The 27,928-nt window shown below is 38.1% G+C and overlaps 1 protein-coding gene across 2 annotated transcripts in view; it reads left to right on the top strand.

Moving 5' to 3' along the window:
- The first annotated feature begins 252 nt into the window (after positions 1 to 252).
- Positions 253 to 27,928, top strand: part of TMEM182 (transmembrane protein 182) — a 58,049-nt gene continuing 30,373 nt past the window's right edge. The window contains exons 1-3 of one of the 2 annotated variants that reach the window (XM_080814565.1): positions 253 to 634; positions 870 to 969; positions 2,589 to 2,687. In XM_080814565.1, the coding sequence (XP_080670691.1) occupies positions 503 to 634; positions 870 to 969; positions 2,589 to 2,687 (331 nt within the window). In that variant the 5' untranslated portion in view covers positions 253 to 502. The remainder of the gene's footprint in view (positions 635 to 869; positions 970 to 2,588; positions 2,688 to 27,928) is intronic. The other variant, XM_080814566.1, reaches the window with a different exon arrangement.

The following is a 27,928-nucleotide window of genomic DNA, read 5'->3' as shown; positions in this document are numbered from 1 at the left end:
CCTTAAGTGTCTTTGGCTTCAGGGTTGTAATGGTCATTCTAGACTAAGAGAGGCTTGTTCAGACACTTAAGATGGTGGGTCAATACTGCCAATGACTTCATACCACTGCATCTTCTTTCCACTTCTATGGATCACCCAACAGCAATAATGGTCATTCTAACCAGCTCCTGACACTCCTCTCTACAGTCAAGGGAAGGTCAGCTATTTTTTGATCCCCAGGGGAGAGAGACAGCTTCTCAATCAGTATCCTAAAATAGATGGCCATTCTCAGCTGCTGGGCTGGAGTCCCTCCAGGGGAGAGCAAAGGGAACACAAATCCACCCGTGGGGTGTAAGTGAGAAGCCACCACAACATGAGCTAGGAGAGGCTTCTCAAGAAGATCCTGCTTACTCAAAAAATCTTTCTTCTTCTTTTCTTTTGTTTTCTTTTTTTAATTGAGAAGCTAAGTGTCTGCCATTTTTAAATTTCTTATTTTATTTAGAGGGAAACCAGTGCCTTGAAAATGAGACTAAATATTGCCATCTTCTTTGGGGCTCTCTTTGGTGCTTTGGGGGTTTTGCTCTTTTTGGTGGCCTTTGGATCGGATTATTGGCTTCTTGCAACTGAAGTGGGGAAGTGTTCAGGTGAACAGAATGTGCGTTTCTTCTTCCAAATACTGATGTACTTGGTAGAGATGAGGATAGCCTTCCTCTTGAAATCAGAGAGTAGTGGTGGAGTCCCTATTTCTTCTTCCCAGAAGAGATAGGTAGAAAGCTACTGACCATTACGATTTGGGATAAAATGCATTGCTTTAACATTTTCCTGGATATGGTAACTGAAGTTATGTACTTTGTGTTGATGGCAAGTTACTTCATTTGTGTTCTGTGTAGATAGAGAACATCACTTTCCACCACGAAGGATTCTTCTGGAGATGTTGGTTTAATGGGATTGTGGAAGACAATGATTCCAGTATCTGGAAGTTCTGGTACAGTAAGTGCAATTTAGCTTTACTTTCCCCCTTGTCATTAAAATAAGAATGAAAAGCTTCTTATTTAGTACAGATCATTTACAAGACAGGATTGGATTCTTAACTACAGAATCTTGATAGGACATCTTCAAAAGACTCATGAAGTGGTTCTTTTTCAGTAGGTAGAAATGGCTACATGAATAATTATTTTATTTTCTAACCTAAAGTAGGAGTCTGAATATTTATGGCAAAACTGAATTATATGCTGTTTCCTTGTTCTGATTTAAAACACCCTAACTTTAATAAAAACAACAAAAAACAAAACCCCTTGATATTACCTATAGTATTTTTCTCAAGTGTCTATTATTACTATGTTGCAAATAATTTTTTTTTTTTGGTTATCCCTCGAAACCTCAAATTTAAAAATTTAGAAATAGAGATGTGTAATTTTATATTCATGACTTTAAAGTTAAAACAAAATCTTTTTAAATAATAAAACTTAATTACCAGCCGCAGTGGATGAAAGCTCACTCTGTTTGGGCTTCAACCAAGTTTGTGGGCAATATGAAGAAATGCCTGGCTTTTGATGTTTGCATTCTCTCATAGAAACTTGAAATTTCTCTTTTGAAGTAGAAAAGCCTCTTAAAAATATGATACATTCTTTTCACTGTATTTCCTATATTATATTAATCTTTGAAAATAACTATCTTTTATCTTACCCCAAAGGTTATTGTAGGCTGAAATTATTAGTCTCCTTATCATATATTCCTGCGATATATCAAAATATGGTATATACTCCTGTGATTTATCAAAATATGACATTTATATATATAATAAAGAATACATAATAAAAATATGAGATCTTGGAAGGCAAGCAAGCTGACAGCAAGTAGGCATGTGTAAAAGGAACCAAGTAATAATGAGATGAAATTTTGCAAGAAATAGTTGACAGGCTTTCTCACAGACATTTTGGGGAAGAGAAAAAGTATCTTCCAATGAAAACTATTTAGACTGATAGAGTAAGTCAGACTATGCAAGAGGAACACTTTTCCAAGGACTTAGAGGAAGGAAGAATTTCACTCCTTCTTAAAGAGTACGTAGTGAAATCTTCAAGTTTTCAAACAACATTAAAAGTTTTTTCTTGTATTTTTTCCAAATAGTAAAAATGCATTTGAATTATTAACTTGTATGACCTATCATTTCCATCTTTTCCCTAAAAATAGAATATAGAATACTTTCATGTTATTCAGAACTGATCAAGGTTAAATCTAAATTTATTAGATTTTTAAAGCAATTACTTTTTGAAAACTTAATATGCACTAAACATCAAATTAGGAACTGGAGAATATGTTTGTGAAAATAAATAAAGAGTAGTGCCTTTAATTTTAAGGTGATATTAGGGGCATTCTCTGCACTGAACTATATCATGAGTTAGATGTTTTAGATAAATCCACTTTCCAGGTCCCCTGAGCTGCTTGATGGGAGATTTTTTTCCCCCTCATTCAACTGTCCTCTGAACTTGTTGATCTAACCTGCAGTTTGTTTAGCTTGTGCACCCCAGATCCCACATTTCTCTTCTGTTGGGAACAAGTCTTCTCTCATTTTCTCAATAACAACTACCTCTGTTTGGTCTCCTTTCTAGCCAATCAGCCAGTATCCAAGAACTGCGCACATGCTTACCTGTCGCCATATCCCTTTATGAGGGGAGAGCACAACTCAACCTCCTATGATTCTGCTATTAGTAAGTACCTCGGTCCACAGAACGCCTCTGAGAGGGACTTTTTTTTGGAAAAAAAAAAAAATTAACATATATCATTTCAACATTTTCTCTGGTATCAATCTGTTATATATAAAATAATAGGAGGCCTTTTTAATACACCATTTATAATTCTAATTGAATATAATTTAGGTTTTAAAGTAAAGCCATTGTAGGGCACCTGGGTGGCTCAGTCCGTTAAGCATCTGCATTCAACTCAGGTCATGATCCCAGCCTCCTGGGATCAAACCCCCCAACAGACTCCTTGCTTAGTGGGGAGCCTGCTTCTCCCTCTCCCTCTACTGGCCACTTCCGCTGCTTATGCTTTCTCTCTTTCTCTGCCAAATAAATAAATAAAAATCTTTAAAAATATTTAAATAGAAGTAAAGCCATTGTAATTTACTTGCTACTTATAAAGATATTTTTAAGTGTGTTTTATGATGTGGAAATAGTGATACTAGGAAGAACTGACCTGAAACTAGTTTTACAACAACAAGTAATCATAATAAATACCCTACTTTTACAACATTGTTTTTGCAGCTGTTGTACATACAAATATGATTATGTTACTCTTTTCCTATAAAATGACTGAACGTTGTTATATGTGATAACTCAGAGAAGAACAGTAAAATATCATTAACTGAGAGTCATAATTACCTAGTTTCTTTTGTCTTTTCATACTATTTGTTCTATAGAAAGTACACAAACTTAATTTATACGGAAAATACATAATATATACTTAAATCTAGTTTTAGAGAAAGTACTTAAGCTCAATATGTCAGCTTTATTCTTAGCTGGTTTCATGAAGTTTTTAATAAAGGGTGTTTATCATAATCTTAAAACTAAGAATTGGTTCAGAATTTACCAATGTCATAAACAGGAACACAAATATTTGTTTTTTAAAAGATAATAAGTAATATATTTAATGTTCTGGATAGACTTGTTTAATCAGTATTCTCCAGAGAACCAGTAGGAGGTATACGGGTGGGGGTGGAGGTTGGGGAGTGAGGATGATTGATTGATTGATGGATGGATGGGTGGATTGATGGATGGATTGATGGATTGATGGAGAGATTTTAAGGAATTGTCTTATGCCATTGTGGAGGCTGGCAAGTCTACAATCTGTAAGGCAAGCCTATAGACTGGATAGGAGTTGCCATTGCAGTCTTGACTCTAAAGGGTGGAAACTCTGGTAGAATGTCTTTAAAGAAACTTCAATCTTTATTCTTAATGCCTTCAGCTGATTGGATGAGGCCCACCCCCATTATGAGTAGTTTAACCAAATTAACACATAAGATTAACCATCATAAATCTTAACAAATCTTTACGGCATACATCATTTTTTAAATTTTTCTACAAAAATATGTATATCTATACCTTATAATTTTAAGTTCTTCAAAGGATATACCATCTGCTTAGATCACATGATTAACATGACATTTTATGTAGTGGATGTGGGGTCTGGATAGGAAAAGAGGTGCACTGACACACAGCCATGCCTATCCATCAAAGTTGCTTGTGCTTAAAATGCCTGTGGCTTTTGGCCTTGAGAACATGCAGTGTGGATGCTCTTTCCCATTGAAAACTGCACAAGGCAGTTTCCATTTGTCAAAGCCCTTTGCATCCTGTGTGACATGGACCTTCTCATTGATAAGAGAAGAGATGGCGTAGCAAAGAGTAGGAGAAACCATTTTGTATTACAAAAAGTTGCAAAATAAGTATTTCCCTGATATTCTTATTTTTGTAAAATGGACTAAGAAGTGGTACAGGGTTGACTTTCCACATCATTAGGTATTTGCATAAATATTAGGATTTTCGTTGATACTTGTATATTCAGGTCCTGTGAAGAGATAGGTATTGTGGGGTACATATGTTTTAAAATGACTCTACATATTTGAAAAGCCTGAACCTTAAGGACATAGAAGAGAACTTTAAAAACAAGGTGACATGATCTAAACATAATAATTATGATGGAGATGGATAGAAAGTGCATGTCACAAAAATTATACTGCAATTATGCTTAGAATTATTGTGTAGCACTGCATATAATTACTGTGTCATTTTTTGGATCTGATGACAAAACCATATTCCAATTTTTTTTTTGTTTTTAATTAGCAGATTCCTCTTTGGCTCACATATTGTAACTCCCTATTCACTTTAAGGAACTTTATCAAACACTTTAGCAAAAATGACTGAGATGGGAAAAAGTATGTCCTACAATAGAAATAGCATACCCATATTTCATTTACCTTCATAATAATGTACAATGATATCTGACATTATATTTGGGTGATTTTTTCTTATGATTTCCTTTATCCAAGAGAAGGGCCATAGATATCATTAGAAGGGTTTTACCTGATTGAATGTGCATGTTTCCTAGTTAGTGAGGCCATCTAATCTTTACTACACTCCATAGCCAGTCTTTGGCTTCATGTAGCCTTATAATGATCAGGCATTATACATTTGCTAATTTATCTTGGCTAAATTGAGAGTATTATTTGTAAAATCTGTGCTTTCCAGCCTGGCAAATAATTGGTAAAATGGCTCTGTATTCTCCTGAGTTTTTGTAACTTGTAGTTAGCCAGTATTGAAATCAGTGAAAATAAAAGAGTGGTATCTAATTTTTCTGGAAGACTGTTTTGCAATCATCAGATGCAAATGATGAAATTATTCCATTTCATAATACGGAGACTGAGATTCAGAGACACCACGTGATTCTGTTTTCACACAGCTGATTATTGGCAGAACTAATGCAAAGGCCCAAGTCTCTGGATTTTGTTTATTGATAATCATCTAAACTAAGTGAATGAAAAGGCAGATTTTAATGTTTGCCATTAAATCTTCTTAAGTACAAGTCTTCTCATTGGATCTCAACAAAAGAAGAATTTTAACGTTATGTTGACCTTTTCTACTTTTCTATCTGATCCTGATGAGCTCTAATTCAGTGTTTCCTTTATTTATCTTTGCCTCAAACAGATACCCTAAAATTTCTTTATGCGCAAATCTGGTTATTTGAATGGTTGCCCAAGCCTAGAGAGGTTGTTAAAGTAGGGTTGTATACTTCAAAGTCTTTTAAACAATTCCATTACCTTTTGATATCTGTCAGAATTTAGATTTTGTGGTTCGTTTCATGATTAGACTCAGTCATATTTCTTTTATTCAGTATCATTTGGTAATGATGTACAGAACATAGATTAATTTTCTAGGTAATTGAGCCTCTGAATGAATTAATCATTTCGTTGTTGTCCCCACAGCCTTTGGCCACACCTACATCAAAGTGCTCCTTATAAGCAACTGCCATTGTTTACTTTAGTTTCTTTATTATTTGTTGGAACTCCCTAAAGGCACAGAATGTATCCTACTCATATTTATACCCCAGAACCTAGTATAGTGCATGGTACTTAGTAAATGCTTATGTATCTCTATGGAATGACTTAGTTCAAAAGCTCCTTGGTTTTCTTCTTAAGCAGAATATATGAAAGTAATTTTTCCTTTTCTTGGTGAGTTGGAACAAACACACACACCATGAGCTTCCTTGTGTTTCTCAGAATCAGTGTTTGCCCTCCTGCTTTGGGAGCTTTGGATGTGGGGGTCCCTCCTCTCCAAAAGCTCTTCCTTTCTTCCCTGCCCCTCGTCCCTTTGTTTCTCTAACAAGCAGGCTCATCCCCCAAGCTAGTGCATAGGTCAGTTTTCTTATGGAAGTTTTCCTTGCCAGCCCTCTGCTCCACTAGTACATGGGCTAAACCAGCTTCTCCGTTATCAAGACCATTCTTTTTTTTTTTTTTTTTTTTTTTTTGGGTAGGCTCCATGTTCAATGTGGGTCTAGAACTCACAAATCTGAGGTGAATAGTTGCATGCTCTACTGACTGAGCCAAACATACTGAGCCATGACTATCCGTAGCACAGATTTTGTTTGCTTGTGTAATTATTTTGTTCATGTATTTACTTCCCAGTTCAACTCTAAGCTCCATGGCAGTGACATCTTGTGTGTTTGGCTCACTGGTGTACCCACTAGAGACTGAATGCTAAATGAAAACTTTGGGGGAGCCTCGTTGCTACCCTATACTGTGGTATTCATCCTGGTGCCCTAAGGAACTCTTGGTGTGTGTAGGAATTTTTCAAGCCTTTACTAAGTGGACTTAGATTACTCTTAAATTGTTTTCCATACTTTTAAAAATAATTTTTCGGCCTTCAACACTGCTTTCACATGTCAGCTGCCCTTTGCATTTATTGTCAATGTTTATTTATTTCGTATTCTTTTCCGGTCTTCTCTTTCTTCACCCTTACACAAAATTGTAAGGCAAAGCAGATTATAGAAGACTAGAACAGGAAGGAGGCAGGTAGGCAAGATATTAGTCAGCCATGTGTTAGGTTGTAAGTGACAGGAAACTAACGAGCTAAAAAATGCACAGTTGACGCCATGTTCTTCCACCTTCAGAAGAGCAGCCTGTCCCTAGAATTCTCCAGTGGATTTCTGCCAATCCTGTAGTCATCAGAGCAGTGTCATGTGGCTTTGGTGGGCTGGGACCTAGAGTTGCCAGCTCTCTAGTCAGAGGAGGAAAAGGGAGAAGGGCTAGGAGCAAGTGCTGATCCCTTAAAGGGTCAACATGTCCTCAGGGCCGATGAGGACAGGGCAGCAAGGATATAGGGATAATGGATATAGGTTTATTTGGATGATGGATAATGGATATAGGGATATAATGGATAATGGATATAGGGATAGGAATAATGGATATAGGTTTATTTAAAGAGTTAATGTGTAGGGATGCCTGGGTTCAGTGTCATCCTTTGGCTGAGATCATGATCTCGGGTCCTAGGATGGAACCCCACTGGGGGCTCTCTGCTCAGCTTCTCCTTCTCCCCCGCCTGCTGCTCTCCCTGCTTGTACTCTTTCTCCTTGTCAAATAAATAAATAAAATATTTTTAAAAATTAAAAAAAAGAGTTAATGTGTAAAACTAGGTAGCTAAACAAAACAAAGCTGGAGGAATCTAGGATGATGAAGAAATTCCCTTTTGAAGAAGGCATAAACACTTAAACAATTTAAACAATGTGCAGTAAAGGGTAAGATAGTCACCTCCATCCCATTGATAAATACTATTTTAGAGTATTTCTTGCCAATCCTTTTATATGCATATTTTACATAGTTTTAATTGTTATAAACATGTTTCTAAGTTAGCAAGCATTTCTCCACATTTTTACCCAATGATTTTTAAAATTTTAAATATGTTAGTTGCTACTTCCACATTAAAACTAATGTAATGAAAAAAGTAACAGGTAAAAACATTTAAAATCAAAATAATTTTATGCCTGTACCATGTCATAATTTGTATTAATTCTTTGGATTATATTTACAGGAGTGTGAATCAGAAAGTAGGGATAGGTTTTCTTTGTTGTTGTGTTATGCCATGGTACCTCATTGCTTGCCAGCAAGCACTGAACTGTGCATGACTTCAGCTAAGAACATTTGGTAAGGAGGGCAGAAATATGAGCAGTAGGAGGAGGGGGTCACATTTGAAGGTGGAGGATGGGGATTTAGTTTGGATTTCAACATTTTAAAGTTGAAAACCATTGCAAAATAATTCAGCCCATAGCTTGCTGTGTACAACTGACTTCCCTGAAAGACCTTAATTAGAACAGCAGATGCTGATGAAGAGTTACAGAGGTACTTTTTAAAAATTTTTTAATTTTTTTATAAACATATAATGTATTATTAGCCCCAGGGGTACAGGTCTGTGAATCGCCAGGTTTACACACTTCACAGCACTCACCATAGCACATACCCTCCCCAATGTCCATAATACCCCCCCACCCTCTCCTTACCCCCCTCCACCCCGGGAACCCTCAGTTTGTTTTGTGACACTAAGAGTCTCCTATAGTCCGTCTCCCTCCCGATCCCATCTTGTTTCATTTATTCTTTTCCTACCTCCCAACCCCCCCACTTTACCTCTCAACTTCCTCATATCAGGGAGATCATATGATAGTTGTCTTTCTCCGATTGACTTATTTTGCTAAGCATAATACCCACAGAGGTAGTTTTTGATATAAGATATAATCTTTACAAAAAAAGTCATAGAAAAAGAGATGGTAAAATTTCAATTATATTTAGGGGGAGAAAGAAAGAAGCATAGAACCACCCACAAAAGAGAAAGAAAAAGAAGCCTTGAGAAGCCCGCTGATGAGCAGGCTGTCAGCCCTGCCACAGGGTTCGGTGGTGGAGAGATTCTTGGGAAAGAGTTGGTAGCCCTCAGTGACAAATGCAGAGTGACTGAGAATGAGAGGGGCATGAAGGAATTGGATAAGATGGGATAATGCAAGAGTTTTCATGACCACTGATAGCTGTCTGCACTGAAGACCCAGCTACAGAGGCATCTCTTTCTAAACCTAATCCCACATGCTCTGCTGGTTTGGCCTGAGACTTGTAGGCCTGCTGCTCTGTATTTCACTCCTGCTTACTTTCTGTTCCCTTGGATCGGACCTTAAGGCCCTGCCCTCCTTCCTGGTAGTGCCCTTCCTCCCCCAGGGAACTGTTCCATTTTCCTGCACGTTCTGTCACCTGACAATAGCCCTACCTCAGGTTTCCTCCTCCTTCTCCGTTTCCAAGAGGAGAGGTCAGAAAGCAGAGATGCTCATAAAGGGGCAGAGCATCAGAATGATGGGGGTGTGAACCCTCATACAGAATGTTTAAGGAATGGGCAGCAAGGAATTTGAGACCTTTGTGATTAGCCAGCAGCTTGGACTTGGACTTGGAGTCCACAAGGGCACAGGATTTACACAGGGCACCTGGGTGGCTCAGTGGGTTAAGCCTCTGCCTTCGGTTCAGGTCATGATCCCAGGGTCCTGGGATCGAGCCCCACATTGGGCTCTCTGCTCAGCAGGGAGCCTGCTTCCCCCTCTCTCTCTCTGCCTGCCTCTCTGCCTACTTGTGATCTCTTTCTCTCTTTGTCAAATAAATAAACAAAAATTTTAAAAAATCACACACACATGTTGCCTTATACCAGGCAAGATCAAATATAAATGCCCTTATATTTGACAATTTTAAACAGCACAGAAACGAATTAAGATTTGAGTCTAAAGTTAATGAAAATACTTAAATAACTAAGAAGATATATCAGCATGTCCTAGGTATCTAATTTCATTGGGATGACCTCCAGCTTCCGGATCAATAATTCTGGTGTAGCTGGGTCTTATTTCCTAATTTCCTCATGTTCAAATATGGTAAATCTGGACATTGTCTTAAATTTACCAAACTTCTTCTGTTCTGCTTTAGTTATATAGGAAAAAAACTACACTGCAAAAATATGATGGAAATTACAGGTCCTTTTTTTTTTTCTTTGATTATAAATGTCAAGTACCTGGGTATTGAGAAATACCTTAACATCCACTCCGTGACCCACTGTTCATTCATACATTTGGGATTACACAGCCATGGCCACAGAAACAGTGCAATATTACAGGGTGCCCACAGTTCCCGATTTCTGGCTGACTTTTTATCTGTGACCCAGGGAAGGCTCCCTTGCATTCAGGTTGGAGGCACCCACAGGGCATCTCACTCAGCCTTCCACAGCTGCAGCTCATGAGGATACAGTTAGTTGGCTTTCCAGTTCCAGGGCCCAATATCAAAGCTGAAATTAAAAATCACTCTTTCAGAGGGTGTTATTTTGTGTTCCCTACAATTGATTCATGTACATCTAAGGATTGATTGACAGCTTATATAACATCCCTGCACTCATGGGGGAGATTACCTTCTGTAAACAAGACTGTGCATATGGCTTGGCTTCCCTTCATGGAGGACAGGCTCCAGCCTCTACGGAGGCTTCTGGTGATACCTATTAAAATGTCAGCCACACTCAGAAGTAGAAATCTTCTCCAGTCATAGAGAAACTCTTGGTGCCAGGCTATCTCAGCCTTAGTAGTATTGACATTTTGGGCCAGATAATTCTTTGTTGTGGAGCTATCCTGTGCATTGGAGGATTTTTAGTGACACCCCTGCCCTCTACCCACTCGATGCCAGTAGCACCCCTCAGTTGTGCCAGTCAAAAATGTCTCTTGACGTAGCCAAATGTTCTAGGGTGGGTGGGCACAAAATCACCTCTGACAAGAACTACTGGGGCACTGTAGATATTCATTGCTAACACTTCTGAGGACCCAAGCTCTTCTTCAGAATTATACTCACACTCTGTACTTTCTGTGCCCACCTCCAAGTCTCCATGGCTCAAAAGCACATAAATAATGGTCAGTTTCCTTCTTCCATGCAGAATATGCAGACAAAAAAGAGAGCAAGGAGCTTATGTGGGTCTCTCTTACCTTTAAATTTTACTGCTTCTGCTCCAAGCTGTGGATCTTTTCTTAGGAAAGAGATTTACTCAATCCAGTGGAAAAAATGTCAAAGAATTACTGTATCCTGGGCACTGTTCTGGGTGCTTTAGTGTCAGCCCTAAATTCTTGCCCTTGTGAAGCTTTCATTATAGGAGGGAGGCAGATGGTAGACAAAATAAGTCAGTCAGGTACTTGGAAGGGAATAAAAGGTGATAGTGTATGCGTGGAGGCAATCTCAATATTAAATAAGGTGACCAGAGAGGTGATGTCTGTTTTGAGTTGGCCAGCCCTGACCGAATGGGCTCTGTCATCTAGCTAACCTGTCATGGTTCCTTGATCCCTCTTTTTGAGGACTAGGTGGATGCTCTACAGAGAGTACTTAGCACAGGGGCTGGCTTTTGTGGTAAGAGTTTTGTGGAAGTTACAAGCTGAACTTCCAGCCAGTGTGTCTGTGTTCACTACCTGGAGCCAGTGCTTCCTGACTCTGGCTTCTTTATCTCCACAAAGCTCACTGTACTTGTTGGTAAAGGGGAGATTAGTATAGTCTTAACCCACACAGTTGTTAAAATAAGAAGAGATAATAGTACAAGTGCTTAGCAGAGTAGTTGCCATGTCGCTGGCATTCAAGAAATGTCAACCATTTTTATGGCAATATACCAATTTAGAGCACTGGAAATAAGTCCTCATGAGGGCAGGTGAATTCATCATAACTTCCCCAGTGAAATGCTTCCTGCTCTTTGAAGTGTGTGTGTGTGTGTGTGTGTGTGTGTGTGTGTGTGTGCAGTCACATCAAGCACTTGGTAGGGTTTCTGGCAAAGAATAAGGACTTCAAAACTAGTATTCATTATCATTATCCTTAGCAGATCACCATCATCCTGGTACAAGATAGTTAATACTACCATCTGTATTGGCCAAGCTTTGCCACTGTTTATCTAGTAATTTTGATTAAAATCCATTCAACAAATATTTATTGAGCATGTACTATATGCCAGGCACTGTTCTAGGTTCTGGGGAGCAACAGAGCACAAAACAGAAGGAAATCTCTGTCCCCAGTTGGCTGACATTCTGAAAAGGGGAGACACATAAGGCAAGATAAAATAAGTCAATTTAGAGCATGTTGGAAGATGACAGTGCCTTGGAAAAACAAAACAGGGAAAGAGGCTGGAAACAAGGGACTGACAGACATGAGGGTGATAAGAACTCTGTAATGTGGTTAGAGGGGAGTTTGGCTCTGAGAAAATGATATGGAGTGGAGACTTGTAGAAGGTGAGGAAGTGAGCCATATGATGTCCTGAAGAGTGTTCCAGGTAGAGGGAACATGAGATATAAAGTCTAGAGGCTAGAACATGCCTGATGGGTGCAATGAACACAAAAGTAGCAGCACCGCAGGAAGAGAGAGAGTGAGTAGAGAGTAGAGGAGATGGTGAGGGAGGTGGATGGTATGGGGGAGGTTGGGCAAGTTGTAAGGACCTTGGCTTATGTTCTGAATGAGAGGAGAAGGGGGTTAGTGGATGGTTTTGAGCTAATTCGTGTTGTAAAAGAATTTCTCCAGTTACTGCATTGTTAACAGACTGTAGAAAGTCAAATGTGGAATCAGGCAGGCAAATGAGGAAGTTTACTATATTCCAGATGCTAACACAAAGACGTTAGGAAGTAAAAGTTTGTCTGAATCTGGCATGGTCCTTTTAAAATTATTTAACAACCAGTAAGGACATCTATCAAGTGGACAATGCCTGTAACACAGCACAATAAAATACAACCCTTATGTCCAGACTGCTATGTACCTTAAAATACCATTTTTCCCTTTTTGTAGTTTTTAAAAATTTTTCATTATAGAAACTTCCAAACACTTACAATAGTTATCAGCATATTTTCTAGTATATGTGCTGCCAAAGTGGGCACAATAATTATCAACATATTTTCTAATCAAATAATTATTATTGTGAATTTTGAGATTTTTAAATATTTTGTAGATATGAGTCTTTTATTATGTGTTTTCCAAACATTTCTTCCCAATCTGTAGTTTGTCTTTTCATAACCTTAAGAAGGTCTTTCACAGAGTAAGAGTTGCAAATTTTGATGAAGTTTAATTTATGGAGTTTTTCTTTTATGGATCATACTTCTGGTGTCATGTCTGAGAACTGTTTACGAAGCCCTGGGTTCTGAAGATTTTCTCCCATTTTCTTCCAAAAGTTTTTAAGTTTTATGTTTTACATTTAAATTTATGATCCAGTTTGAGTTACTTTTGTGTAAAGTGTATGATTTACAATTTTTCGAATGTGTGTTCCATTGCTTTAGCACCATTTGTTGGAAAGACTGTCTTTCCCCCCATTGAATTGCCTTTGTACACCTGTTAAAATATAATTAGTTATACTTGTGTGGGACAATTTCTGGATTATGTGTCCTGTTCTGTTGATCTATATGTCGGTCTGTCTGCCAATGCCACATCATCCTCATGAGTTTAGCTACATCTTGAAGCTGGAGTGAATGATTCCTCCTATTAGGTTCTTTTTCAAAATTATTTTAGCTATTCTAGATTATTTGCATTTCAATATGAAATTTAGGATAGTCTTTCCTATATCTATAAAAAAATGTTTCTTGGATGACAGAATTGCCTCTATCAATTTGGGAAGAATTAATTTTATTTTGTTGTCTTCCAATCTGTGAATGCAATATATTTCTCCATTTATTTAGATCTTTTTAAATTTCTTTCATCAGCATTTTATAGTTTTCAGCTTACACATCCTGAATGTGTACTACTAGATTTACATCTAAGTATTTCAATTTTTGAGCAATTACAACTGCTAATGTATTTAAAATTGTGGTTTCTATGTGTTTATTGATAATAGAATTATAATTGATTTTTTAATGCTTACATTGTATTCTGAGACCTTGCTAAATTTACTTAGTAGCTTTAGGAGGTTTTGTTTTATTTTTTGTACATTATTTGGGATTTTCTGTATAAAGAGTCATGTCATTGGCATATAGGGACAGTTTTATTTCTTCCTTGCTTGCATCCAAACATATGCTTTTTATTGCCTTTTCTTGCCTTTTGGCATGCACTATAGCTTCCAATATTATGGTGAATAACAACAGTGAGAGCAGACAGTCTTGCCTCATTTCTAGTCTTCAGGAGAAAAAGTTCAGTATTTTTTCCTTGAGTATGATGTTGCTATAGATTTTATTTATTTATTTTTTTATGTTTTTGTAGATGTTCTTTATTAACTCTAGGATGTTCCCCTCTACTCCTTATTTCCTGAGCATTTTTGTCATAAATGGATGTTGAATTTTGTTAATTTTTTTCTGCATCCGTTGATATGGTCACAATATTATTGTTCTTTATCATATTAATATTGTCTATTACATTTCTTGATTTTCAGATACTGAACTACAGCCTCTTGTCATAGGAATAAACCACATATGCTCATGATAAATATTTCTTTTTACACATTGCTGAATTCTGTGTTAATATTTTATTAAGGATTTTTGCACCTGTATTTATGAAGGATATTGATCTGTAGTTTTCCTTTTTTTACTGCTCATCTAGGTTAAGTATCTGTAGTAATGATCTCATAAAGTAAATTGGGAAGTGTCTTCTCTTCTTCTGTATTCAGGAAGAGATTGTGGAGAATTGTTACTAATTCCCTTTAAATGTATATATTTGATATAACTTACTAGTGAAATCATCTGGGTCAGGAGATTTGACTTTCAGGGAATTTAAAATTATAAATTTAATTTCCTCAATAATTACAGGCTTATTCAGATTATGTATTTAACATGTGATTTGTGACAGTTTGTGTTTTTCTAGGAATTGGTTCATTTTGTCTAAGTGGTACAATTTTTATGTATAGAGTTCAAAATATTCCCTTATTATTTTTTATGAATGCAGTATCTATGGTGATATCCCATGTTTTCATTCCTGATATCGGCAGTTTGTGTCTTTTTTTTTTTTTAAGATTTTATTTATTTATTTGACAGACAGAGATCACAAGCAGGCAGAGAGGCAGGCAGAGAGAGAGGAGAAAGCAGGCTCTCCACGGAGCAGAGAGCCCGATGTGGGGCTCGATCCCAGGACTCTGGGATCATGACCTGAGCTGAAGGCAGAGGCTTTAACCCACTAAGCCACCCAGGCACCCCGGCAGTTTGTGTCTTATTTTTATTTTGTCAGTATTGTTAGAAGATTGTTAATTTTGTTGAACTTTTCAAAGATGCTACTTTTTTTTTTCATTGTTTTTTTTTCTTTTTTTTTTCTATTGGTTTTCTGTTTTAAATTTCATTGACCTATGCCTTTTCTTATTTCCTTCTTTCTGATTGCTTTAGATTTGTCTTGCTTTTCTTTTTATACTTTGTTGAGGTGAAAGATTAGATTATTGATATTTTATCCTCTTTTCTAATATAAGCATTTACGGGTAGAGATTTCACTCTCAGCACTGCTTTTGCTGTTTCACACAGTTGTTCTTGTTTGTTTGTTTGTTTTAAGATTTATGTATTCATTTTAGAGAGTGGGGAGAGACAGAGGGAGAAGGAGAGAGAAACAGGCACAGTCTGTATTGAGCATGGAGCCTCATGTGGGGCTGGATCTCACTGACTCTGAAACCATGATCTGAGCAGAAACCAAGAGTTGGGTGCTCAACAGACTGTACCACCCAGGCACCCCGGCTTCCCACACTTTTCATATGATTTATTTTTATTTTCATTCAACTCAAAGTGTTGTTTAATTTCCCTTGTGACGGATTGTTTGACTCATAGATTATTTAGAAGTGTATTGTTTAGTTTCCGAGAGTTTGAAGATTTTCTTTCAATCTTTCTGTTATTAATATTTAGTTTGATTCCCTTGTGATCAAAGACCATACTGCGTACAATTTAAATTCTTTTAAATTTAATAAGGTTTGTTTTGTGACCTAGGATATGGTCTATTTTGCTGTGTATTCCATGACATTTGAAAAAAGGTACTGTTGTTGAATGGAATGTGCTCTGAATGTCAGTTAGAGGCTGTTGATGGCATTGTTGAGTTCTTCTGTATTCTGGCTGGTTTCCTGTCTAGCTGTTCTGGTAATTGGTGAGAGGCGATACAGAAGTCCCCAGCTATAATTGTGGGTTTATCTGCTTCTCTTTTCATTTCTATCAGTTTTTGCTTCACATATTTTCCTGCTTTTTGTCAGATGCATGCACATTTAGTGTTGCTATGTCTTTTTGGTAGAATCATCCTTTTATCATTATTTAATGTTGCCAGTAATTTTCTTTATTCTAAAATCTATTTTATCTAAGAATAGCCTATTCCTTCATTCTCTGAATTGATATTTATGTGCTATATATTTTTTCACTTTTTTATTTTCAACATTTCTAAATTATTATATTTGAAGTGAGTTATAGACAACATTTGGTTAGAAGATTTTTTTTGTCAAGTCTGCTAAGCTATCCATTTTCTATTTGAAGACAATTTTTAGAGCAATTTTAGATTCACAGCAAAATTGAGAGAAGATATAGAGACTTTTCATATACCCACTGTTGCAACACATGCACGCCGTCCCTATTATCAACATCCCCCAAGAGAGTGGTACATTTGTTACAACTGATGAAACTACATTGAGATCTCATAATTACCAAAGTCCATAACTTACTTTAGGGCTTACTCTTGATGTTGTATATTCTATGGGTTTAGATAAATGTATAATGATATGTATTGTATCCATTATTATGTTATCATATAACATAATTTCTGTGCCCTAAAAATCCTCTGTTCTGGGGCATCTGGGTGGCTCAGTCAGTTAAATATCTGTCTTTGGTTCAGGTCGTGATCTCAGGGTCCTTGGAACAGGCCCCACATTGGCCTCCCTGCTCAGCAGGGAGCCCGCTTCTCCCTCTGTCTCTTGCCCCCCTCATGCTTGTTCTCTGTCTCAAATAAATAAATAAAATCTTTTAAAAAATCCTCTGTGCTCTAGCTGTTCACCTCCACTCTACCCCAACATCCGGCAACCACTGATCTTTTTACAGTCTTCATAGTTTTACGTTTTCTAGAATGTCATATTGTGTTTAATCATATGGCATGCTGACTTTTCAGATTGTTTTTTCTTCACTTAGTAATAGGTGTTTAAATTTTTTCCACGTCTTTTCATGGCCTGATAGCTCATTTCTTGGCATCCCTGAATAATATTCCATTGGGTGGTTGTGTCACATTTTATTTATCCATTTACCTGTTGAGGGACAATTTGGTTGCTTCCAAGTTTGGGCCATTGTGAATAAAGCTGCTATAGTCATCCATGTGCAAGTTTTTATGTGGACACAACTTTTCAAATCCTTTGGGTGAATACAAGGAGGATGACTGCTGGATAGAATGGCAAGGGTTTCTTTCATTTTATAAAATACTGCTAAACCCTCCTGCACCGTAGCTGAACCATTTTGCATTCTCACTAGAGTTGAGATTTCTTACTGCTCTAATCCTCTAGAATTTAATCTTGTCAATGTTCTGGACTTTGGCCATTTTAATAGGTGTGTAGTGGTATCTTGTTGCTTCAGTTTGCATTTCCCCAATCCCATATAATGTGTTGCATCTTTTCATAAGTTTATTTGCCGTCTTTATATCTTTGTTTCTGTTAAGGTCTTTGTCTACTTTTTTTTTTTTTTAATTTATTTATTTGTTAGAGAGAGAGCGAGCACAGGCAGACAGAGTGGTAGGCAGAGGCAGAGGGAGAAGCAGGCTCCCCGCCGAGCAAGGAGCCCGATGTGGGACTCGATCCCAGGACGCCGGGATCATGACCTGAGCCGAAGGCAGCTGCTCAACCAACTGAGCCACCCAGGCGTCCCTTTGTCTACTTTTTAATTGGATTTTTTGGTCCTCTTATTTTTAAGAGTTCTTTGTATATTTTGAATCACAATCTTTTATTGGATGTGTCTTTTGCAAATATTTCCTCCCACTCTGTGACTTGTCTTCTCATTCTTTTAACATTGTCTTTTGTGAAAGAATTTTTAATTTTAATGAAGTTGAGTTTATCAATTATTTGGTTCGTGCCTTTGTGTTGTATCTAAAAAGTCATGGCCATACCCGAGGACATCTATGTTTCTCCTATATTATCTTCTGGGGGTTTTATAGTTTAAGCGTTTTACTTTTAGGTCTATGATCGATTTTGAGTTAGTTTTCTTGAAGGGTGTAGGCTCTGTATCTATATTCAATTTATTGCATGCAGATGTCCAGTTGTTCCAGTATCATTTTCCTTGCTCTGTTTTGCAGTCTTTGCTCCTTTGTCAAAGGTCAGTTGACTACGTTTATATGCATTTGTTTCTGGGCTATGTATTATGTTCCATTGATCTATATATGTCATTTCTTTTGTCAGTACCACACTGTCTTGGTTATTACAGCTTCATAGTAAATCTTGAAGTAAAAAAATATCAGTTCTCCTACCTGGTTCCTCTGCTTCAATATTGTTCTGGCTATTCTGGGTCTTTTACCTCTGTATATAAACTTTAGAATCAGTTTGTTGATATCTACTGAATAATCTGCTAGGATTTTTATTGGGATTACATAGAATCTATAATTAAATTTAGGATATACTGAGTCTTCTTACCATTGAACATGGAGCATCTCTCCATTTGTTTAGACCTTTCATTTTGTTCATCAGGATTTTTTGGTTTTCCTCATATAGATCTTGTACATATTTTGTTCAATTTATACCTAACTATTTAATTTTAGGGGTGTTAACATAAATGGCATTTTGGTTTTAATTTCAAATTTTATTTGTTCATTGCTGGTATATAAGAAATCAATTGACTTTGTGTACCAGGGTTACTACAGCCTTGCTATTATTAGTAACAGAGGTATTTTTTAAGATTATTTTAGATATTCTATATAGATGATCATGTCTTCAATTAACGAAGACAGTTTTCTTTCTTCCTTCCCAATCTATATACCTTTTATTTTATTTTATCATCTCATTACATTAGCAAGGACTTCCAGTGTGATGTTGGAAAGGAGTGGTGAGAAGGGACATCCTTGAATATTAGTGGAATAGTTTCGAATTTCTCACTATTATGCATAATATTAGCTGTAGGATTTTTGTACATACGCATTATCAATTTGAGGACTTTCCCTCTATTCTTGGGTTTCTTTTTTAAGATTTTATTTATTTTTGAGAGAGAAAGAGAGAGAGAGCACAAGCAGGGGGAGGGCCAGAGAGAGAAGCAGAATCCCTGCTGAGCAGGGAGCTAGATACGGGACTCAAGCCCAGGACACAGGGATCATGACCTGAGCCGAAGGCAGATGTTTAACTGACTGAGCCACCTAGGTGCCCTATTCCTAGTTGCTTGAGAGTGTCTTTTTTTTTTTTTTTTAAATCATGATTGCTATTGGATATTGTCAGATGTTTTTTCTGCATCTATTGATATGATCATGTGATTTTTTTCCTTTATTAATTTGCTGATATGATGGATTTTATTAATTGATTTTTGAAATGTTGAATCGGGCTTACGTATCTAGGATAAATCCCGCTGGATCATGGTGCATAATTCTTTATACACATTGTTGTATTCAATTAGCTAATATTTTGTTAATGATTTTTGCATCTGTGTTCATGAGAGATATTGGTCTTTAGTTTTCTTGTAATGTCTGATTTTGGTGTTAGAATAATGTTGGCCTCCTAGAATGATTTTGGAGGTATTACCTCTGTTCTATCATCTGAGATATTGTAGAGAACTGATAGAATTTTTCCTTAAATATTCGGTAGAATTCACCAGTTAACCCATCTGGGCCTGGTGTTTTCTGCTTAAGAAGATTATTAATTGTTAATTCCATTTCTTTAATAGATACTGGGATTTATTACTTGAGTTTTGGCAGATTGCATCTTTAAAGGAATTGGTCCATTTCATCAACATTATCAAATTTGTAGGCATAGAATATTTCATAGTATTTCTTTATTATCCCACTTTTTGGCTGCTTATTGATTTTTTTTAATTTTTTATTTATTTTCAGTGTAACAATATTCACTGTTTTTTCACCACACCCAGTGCTCCATGCAATCCAGGCCCTCCCTAATACCCACCACCTGGTTCCCCCAACCTCCCACCCCCCGCCCCTTCAAAATCCTCAGGTGGTTTTTCAGAGTCCATAGTCTCTCATGGTTCACCTCCCCTTCCAATTTCCCTCAGCTTATTGATTTTTTATTGCAATATACTTGACATACAGTATTATGTTAATTTCAGGTGTACAACTTAGTGATTCAACATTATGAAGTGTTCACCATGATAAATCTAGCTATCTTTTATTGCCCTTTAAAAATCCATGCAAAAGGGGCACCTGGGTGGCTCAGTCGATTAAGCAGCTGCCTTCGGCTTAGGTCATGATCCCAGTGTCCTGGGATCGAGCCCCACATCGGGCTCCCTGTCCAGCAGAGAGCCTGCTTCTCCCTCTCCCTCTGCCTGACGCTCTGCCTATGTGTGCTCTCTCTCTCCCGCCGTCAAATAAATAAATAAATAAATAAATCTTTAAAATCCATGCAAAAAATGCAGTGATGTTCCTTCTTTCATTTATGATATTAGTAATTTGTGTCCTCTTTATACCTTCTATTTCTTTGGCAAGATTTTTTTTTCTCTTCAATATAATTCAAGCACATCCATATTTCTCTTTGGGACATTTTATCATGGCTCATTCAAAAGCTTTATTAGCTAATACTAACTCTGTCTGTTAGTATCTACTGAGTGATCTTTTTTAAAAATTTTATTTTATATAAAATCAATTAATTAACCTATAGTGTATTGTTAGTTTCAGAGGTAGAGTTTAGTGATTCATCAATTGCATATAACACCAGTGCTCGTTACATCAAATGCCCTCCTTAATGCCTGTTACCCAGTTACCCCATCCCCCTACCCACCACCCATCCCGCAATCCTCGGTTTGTTTCCTATAGGTAAGAATCTCTTATGGTTTGTCTCACTCCGTGACTTCATCTTATACTTTTTTCCTCCCTTTCCCTATGTTCATCTGTTCTGTTTCTTAAATTCCATATGTAAGTGAAATCATGATAATTGTCTTTCTCTGATTGACTTATTTCACTTAGCATAATACCCTCTAGCTCCATCCACATCATTGCAAATGGTAAGATTTCTTTTTTTTTGATGGCTGAGTAATATTTCATTGTATATATATATACCACATCTTCTCTATTCATCTGTCAGTGGAACTCTGGGCTCTTTCCATATTTTGGCTGTTGTGGACATTGCTGCTATAAACACTGGGGTACTGGTGCCGTTTCAAATCACTGTTTTAACCTTTGGATAAATATCTAATGGTGCCATTGCTGGGTCTACTGAGTGATCTTTACTGAAGTTGAGATGTTCCTTGTTAATCAGTATGGCCAGTCATTTTTTTTTTTTCCAATTAAAACCTAGAATTTGGGGGTATTGTGTTATGAAACTCTGGATCTTCTGTTTTGGTTGGCTTTTTGATACTGCTTCTGCTGGAGAAGGGGTGGGTACTGCCTCAATAAAAATCAGGTGGGAGTGGAATTCCATGTTCCCCACTTAGTATGTGTTAACATGAGGAGAAGCTATGGTCCTACTGGGCAGCAGTGAGAGTTCGGGCTTTCCACTGTGCTTCCATTGATATCATCCTGGCCAGAAGGGATAGGATTGAATAATTACAGCTTCTTTCATTGCTTCCACTGACCTGGGGAGTATGCAAGGGGTGTTCTCTTTACGGGTGTTCGTTTAGGTCTTGACTCTCCATGAGACTTCTTCTGATAGCACCCTAGCTGGAAGGAATGTCTAATTTTCACCTAACAGGGGTGGAAGTCCAGGCTCCACACATGATCTCTCCTGTCACTGTGATTGGTCACCTCATTATCCTTGCAAAGATGAAAGTTCCGATTGCTTATTTAGCCTTTTCCAACACATCCTTTATCCTTGTATGTGTGTGTGTGTGTGTTTAAGGGGGAGTGTTTGGGGCACCTTGTTATAGCCTGTCAAGGGTCAAAGCTTAGGCTCCATTCTTGGTCCTTGCTGATGAGAGTAGAGTTGGGAGCCAAAGTCTTACTCTGTGGTGTTTTATTAGCATAGTAGTGCATATCTCCTAAAAGTTCCTTGCCTTACTAGACAGCCCCTCACCTTGTCCTTTAGATAAACTGTTGTTTTGGGGGCACTTCTTTCAGTGATCGTTGTCATTTCCAGGTTACTGGCTTTTCCATCTCCATGGACACCACAGGATAGGGGTTGATTGGTATCACCTGGTGGCGATGAAAGTCTCATCTCCCTTTCTTCCCTGACACCACCCAGCATGGGTGTTGGAGTGGTCCATGGAGTCTAGTGAAGGGGAATCCAGGCTCCTCACTCAGACTTTGTTGAAATCTTCTGTGGTGTTTGTCTGAATGTTTTCTGTCATGATGGACTGTCCCTTTGCTGGCACTTTATCTAGACTGACCTCTGTTTGTTGCCATTTTCTGGTTATTAATCTCTAGTGCTAAGTATAAGAAGAATGAAGCAAAAAGAAAACTCAGGGAACTCACCCCTGTGCCATTGCTTGGGCTCCACGCTCCCCAGCTGGTCTACCTCTTCTATTTATCTTTCAGAAGCTTCTTCTGTTTGTTTCATAGATAATCTCCAGGGATTTCAGTTGTGATTGAAGAAAGCAGAAGTTCACTGCATCTGACTGTATACTGAAGGAACAGCTGACCAGATTTGCTAATGGATTTGGGGTGGGTTATGAGGGAAAGAGCAGAGTCAGTGGTGACCTTTTTTTGTCTTTACCAACTGGAGGGATGCTGCTGCTATTATTAGAGAAGCAGAAAGCTGAGGTAGAGCTGGTTGTTAAGAGGAATATTTGGTGGGTTTCAGACCAGTCAAGTTGAGGCTGCACAGTGGAGATGTTTTGTAGGCTCCTGGATCACAGAATCTAGTGTTAAAGGTAGAGGTCTGAGCAGGCATTACATCTTTGGGAGTCATCGTGTGGAGATATATTTAAAGCTATGGGACAAGATGGGACAATTTGGGGAGTGAGGAGGTCAGCCCAAGGACTGAGGCCAAGGATGCTCCATGGTTAAGTTCTTCTCAGAGGAGAGAGTGATAAGTTTGGTCAAGTGATACCAAGAGGTGAGGTAAGGTATGGCACGTCGTCTGACCCTTGGGCTGAACATTCTGCCGGCAGCAACTTTATTTCCCATTTCCCAAGCTGGGTTTTCTTTTTCGAAGACTCACGACTCTTATTTCCCTTTTAACACTTTTTGCACTCTTCTTTTTTTTCTCCTTCTTCATTCTGTAAATAATAATAAATAAATGATAAACACAAATATGGCTTGATAAATTCCACTACTGGCAAGAGGAATTAGAACGAGTGAATTTTTTAGTAGCTGGAGCTATAACTTTCTCAGGGATACCATAACAATTTCTTCAGAGCTATTTGTTTCTATCCTTATTTCTTTTTTCTGCTTATTTAAACCTACTAATCTATTAACAGATGTCTAAAAAAGAAATATTTCATTTTATTTATTTATTTTGGAGAGGGAGAGAAAGGTGGGAGGGGCAGAGGGAGAGGGAGAGAGAGATTCTTAAGCTGGAACCATGTTGGGTGGATCCCAGTGCCGGGCTGGATCTCAGAATCCTGAGATCATGACCCGAGCAGAAATCAAGAGTCAGATTCTTAACTGACTGAGCCAAACAGATGCCCCATTTTATTGATCTTATTAGAAATCACTGATATCACAACAGAATGGCTTTCTTCATTTCTTATTACAAGTTAAATAGATTGAGGGGAGCATATGTGGAGCCCCTACTATGTGCCATCTTTGTGCCAGCCCACCTACTTGACATTACATATGTCATACATATCTACTCCCTTAGATCTGGTGACAGCATTATGAGATAGGGTTTATTGCTGCCATTTCAAAGCCGAGGAAACAGAGAGTGTTTAGGTTTCTCAACCCAAAGATCATGCTCTGCAGTGAGCTGCCTTTATTTGCATAATCACCTTCTTGATAACATTGTAGGGAAAATTATGTTTCATTATATACTTTAAAGCAAAATCCATTGGTTAGAGAAGAATTGGTAAGTCCTATCATTTCCCTTTTTAGTTTTGGTCTGGTGAGTCAATGTCAGGTGTTCTCTTACTATTTATTACTCTTTACAAACAAGTTTAGGGGTATGGAAGTAAAATTAAAGTGACTTCTAAATGTGATTATTTAAAAATAGATTGATCTTTGGAGTGCCTCCCCTAGTACACAAATTGATTATGTCAGGTCTGTGAGTGGCCAAGGCTGTTCTTCACATCCAGAGAGCATTGACTTAGTATCCTTAAGGGAAGTGATACAATTTACGGAAAGCAAAGTGTTAACTTGTTTCCAGAGCAACAGCTGTTGTTATGCAATGTGGAGGGTGTTTGCTGTAACAGTTTGCTATGTTGAGTAGCTAGAGAGGGAAGTTTTCCAAAGACGGATCCTGTCACTGCAAATAAATAAATAAAACCAAACCCCCCACTAGATCATGTATAGAGTAGCTATGGGGATGCTATGTTTGATCTTTTCAATGATTTTCTGCTTAAAATGGGCAGTTTTGGGAAACTGGTCCTTTCAAGCGAAGACTTGGAAGTTCAGTCTGTGCGGTTCATTATCAAAGGGAAATATTGACCATCTACTTGCTGGGACTCTAACCAGAAGAGCTGGAAGTGACTTCTGAGACTGCTGTCTTTTTTATCAAGAATCAAACAGAAAATTAGGGAGGCTGGTTAAGTGACTCTCTTCTAAGGAACACACAGCAAATAGTTGGTAGGTCAGTGAGAACTCCAGGCTGCCAGTAGGCATTTCTGCCACATTCCATCAGACTGGCTGCTCGAAGAGGTCAAGTCAGTGAAAGATGCCCAGGAGGGGTTTATGTACGGTAGTTGGTGAATGGTGACTTTGAACACCAAAGGTCACGTTTCCTGTTAAGTGGACAAACATGACGGTCATTCTGTTCATGAACAAGCTAAGTGTGAATGTTTGTTCTGGAGTAAAATGAGGCATTGCCCTGCTGGAGATGCCAGCTGTGTCCAGCTATCTCGTCTGTCCCTACGCGACTCTCATCTTCACTGGCTGTACTAGCACTCCTTGCATGCGTGGTTCCCAGCCCAGACTACGCAGGTCCTTCTCCTCAGCTGGCTATGTATTTTTCCAAGGCATTTGCTGGCAGGGACAGGCCACTACTTGCCAGTAAACCCCTTTCACCCCAGCAGCTTGTGATTACCCTCATCTCAATACCTTTATTTTCTTCCTAGAAACTTTGTTGCTTCATTTCTTTTTTATTCTAATTCTTCCATAAGGTTTCCTTGTCCATTTCATTTTCCCCACAGGGCAGGGTGGTTTCCATGAAGTATTATGAGATTTTTTTTTGGTGGCTTTATCATAGTATTTTACTCCTTCAGGGAAAACAAAACAGAATGAAACAAAACAGGAAAATACAAATTTCTATAAGAAATTTTTATCTTTGTCTGTCTTTCTCACTGAAAACACTTCCACCCACAAACCAGACCACAAATCTCCTGCCAGTGGTTGGCTTATTGATAGATAGAAGCTTCATGTGGACAAACAGCCTATTTTGATTTAAATTAATCAGTGATTTTTCTTATCATTTGTGGGGAAAGTTTCATATAACATGGACCAAAAATCTTCCACTGGAAAATGATTGTATCTTACATGGACCATTGTGATCTGTCTCCTACTTTCTTTCTCTAACATTTCCCCTGCTACCAAAGCTTCTCTCTGTGCCTTGACACTAAGTTCCTTGCACCCTGCTTTCCTCCTTGGTATCCTTTGTGCTTTCTGCTCTCTGCCTCCATTTCCTGCATTCCTACTCTCCCTTCTAAGAGTCACCTCCTCCAGGAAGCCTTCCGTCATATGCCAAGATTGGGTTAAGTACCCTTACTTGAATACCTTGGTATATTTTTATGTAATATGCCATTGAGTTCTCTCTTTACTTGACATAGCCAATAGCCATCTGATTGTGTAACTCTCTCCTATTAGACTGCTTGATAACATATACTTTACTTTTATTCATGTCATATCACCAGTAAGTGCTTATCTAGCACAGTGCCTGATACAAGGGAGATTTTTTCAATCAGTATCTAAGTGTAGGTAGATGAAAGAGTGAAATTAATTTAGTTGTTAATCACTTCTTTTGTTAGGTGTTTTATGATAAAAATAGAGGGAACATATCAAATAATTTCATTTCTATGAGAGTCCTAAAGTAACTTTTTGATGCAGAAATAGTAGAAACTACTCTTGAGTCACGTCTCTAAGGAAAGGTTTTGGACAAATAATTGCAGTATGATAAAAGATCATACAATCCCCTGGAGAAACGTGTTTTCTAGGATTTTAGTGATTTGTAGATGCAAATCATCTGACTTGGGAATCCTAGAACACTTGCAACTGAGAAGCAAGTCTTGGCAATAATTATTTTCTATTGTCTGTACAAAAGCTTTGGGCAAGCAGGTTCAAATTCAATGTTACAAAAAGTATATGAATAAGGTTGCCCTAAAAATGTTCTTTTCATGCCTTAATATAAAGTATAATAAGGCTTCTCAGGTACAGATCAGATTTTTTTTTTTAAGGGACTTAGACAAGGAAGAAATGCATCTCTTTTCTGACAGTTTTAGAGGCCAGTGGGAAAACTGACATGACTCCCTGATATTCTTGATTCATTTCTGTGTACTGGGTATTCAGGAGCTGGGAAAGGGCAGTTACATAGTCCTCAGTACCCTTAGCTCCCAGGTGTTAATGTCTCATTACTTGGTCCTTCAGATCTTCTCTTCCAAGTACCTAAAGTAGGGTTTTAGGTAATGAACTCTCCCCAGTCATTGTGGTAATGAGACTGAGACCATGGACTCCTTTCTGTTTTGAATGAGTTTGCTTCATTCTGTCCCCCGGCCGAATATTCCATCAGCCTTGGCTGCACCACTTGAGATTTCAGTGGGTGCTGGGTGATAAATTACTGACAATTCTCTCATTCCTATTTTTATTGACCATCTCTTACACTCAGGCATGAAGTATCCCCTAGGGTTAGAATGATGAGCAAGACTGAGTCTTTGCCCGGAAGGAACTCGCAGTCAAGAAGTGGAGGTGGTTATGTAAAGGGAGCAGGACAGCCCAGAGTGCACTGAATCTCGAGACTGGCATGTGTCAAGAACACTGACTGAGGAGCAGGCCAGGCACTCTGCTCATTGTTTCCCTATGTTAATTCTTTGAGTCCTCTTATAATACCATAAGATAGGTATCATTATTATCACATGCTGGGGAAGGAAATGAAGGCACAGAGAGGCTAAGTAACTTGCTCAAGGTCACACAACTGGGATGAGGCATTCCACCTCTTGAGTCTAGCTATACTCCTAGTGGTTCTACGCTCTCCTGCCTTTTGGTGGAGATGAGGAGGTAACTCCACGATGTCCCTTCAAGGAGGGAAGGAGCTTGACTAGATCTCAAGTACATGTCGGAAGCCCGATTCATTCTAGTGAGGGGAAACAGTATTGCAAAAGCCTAGAGGCATAACAGCATTTCCCACCAGGAAACTTCAGTAAAATTTCAGCATTTCTGGAGGATCAGGTAAGAGGAGCCAGACTGGGAGGGATTTGAGCCTGGAAGACTGTGATGCAGCTGTGGCAGTTTATTTGAGAAACACACACACACACACACACACACACACACACACACACACACAGAGCCACAAAGAACACAGAAACTAATGGCGTCTGAGACTGAACTCAGACAGCCCTGTGTTCAAATCTTGACCTTGTCATTTACTGACTGCTTAATTTTTGAAACTGTCTTTAGCCTCTCCAGCCTTATGTGTAAACTACAGAGCAGGGATGAAACCGTGGAAAGGCTGAGCCACTGGCATCCAGCGCCTGTGCAATCAAGTTGGCAGCTCCAGAGAGACCAGAGAGTCCTGTGGTCCTCAACCTGGCT

The sequence above is a fragment of the Martes martes genome (genome assembly GCF_963455335.1).
Source record: "Martes martes genome assembly, chromosome: 9".
Taxonomy (NCBI): Eukaryota; Metazoa; Chordata; class Mammalia; order Carnivora; family Mustelidae; genus Martes; species Martes martes.
Note: the sequence above shows the minus strand (reverse complement) of the source record. Positions and strands in the feature narration are given on the sequence as shown.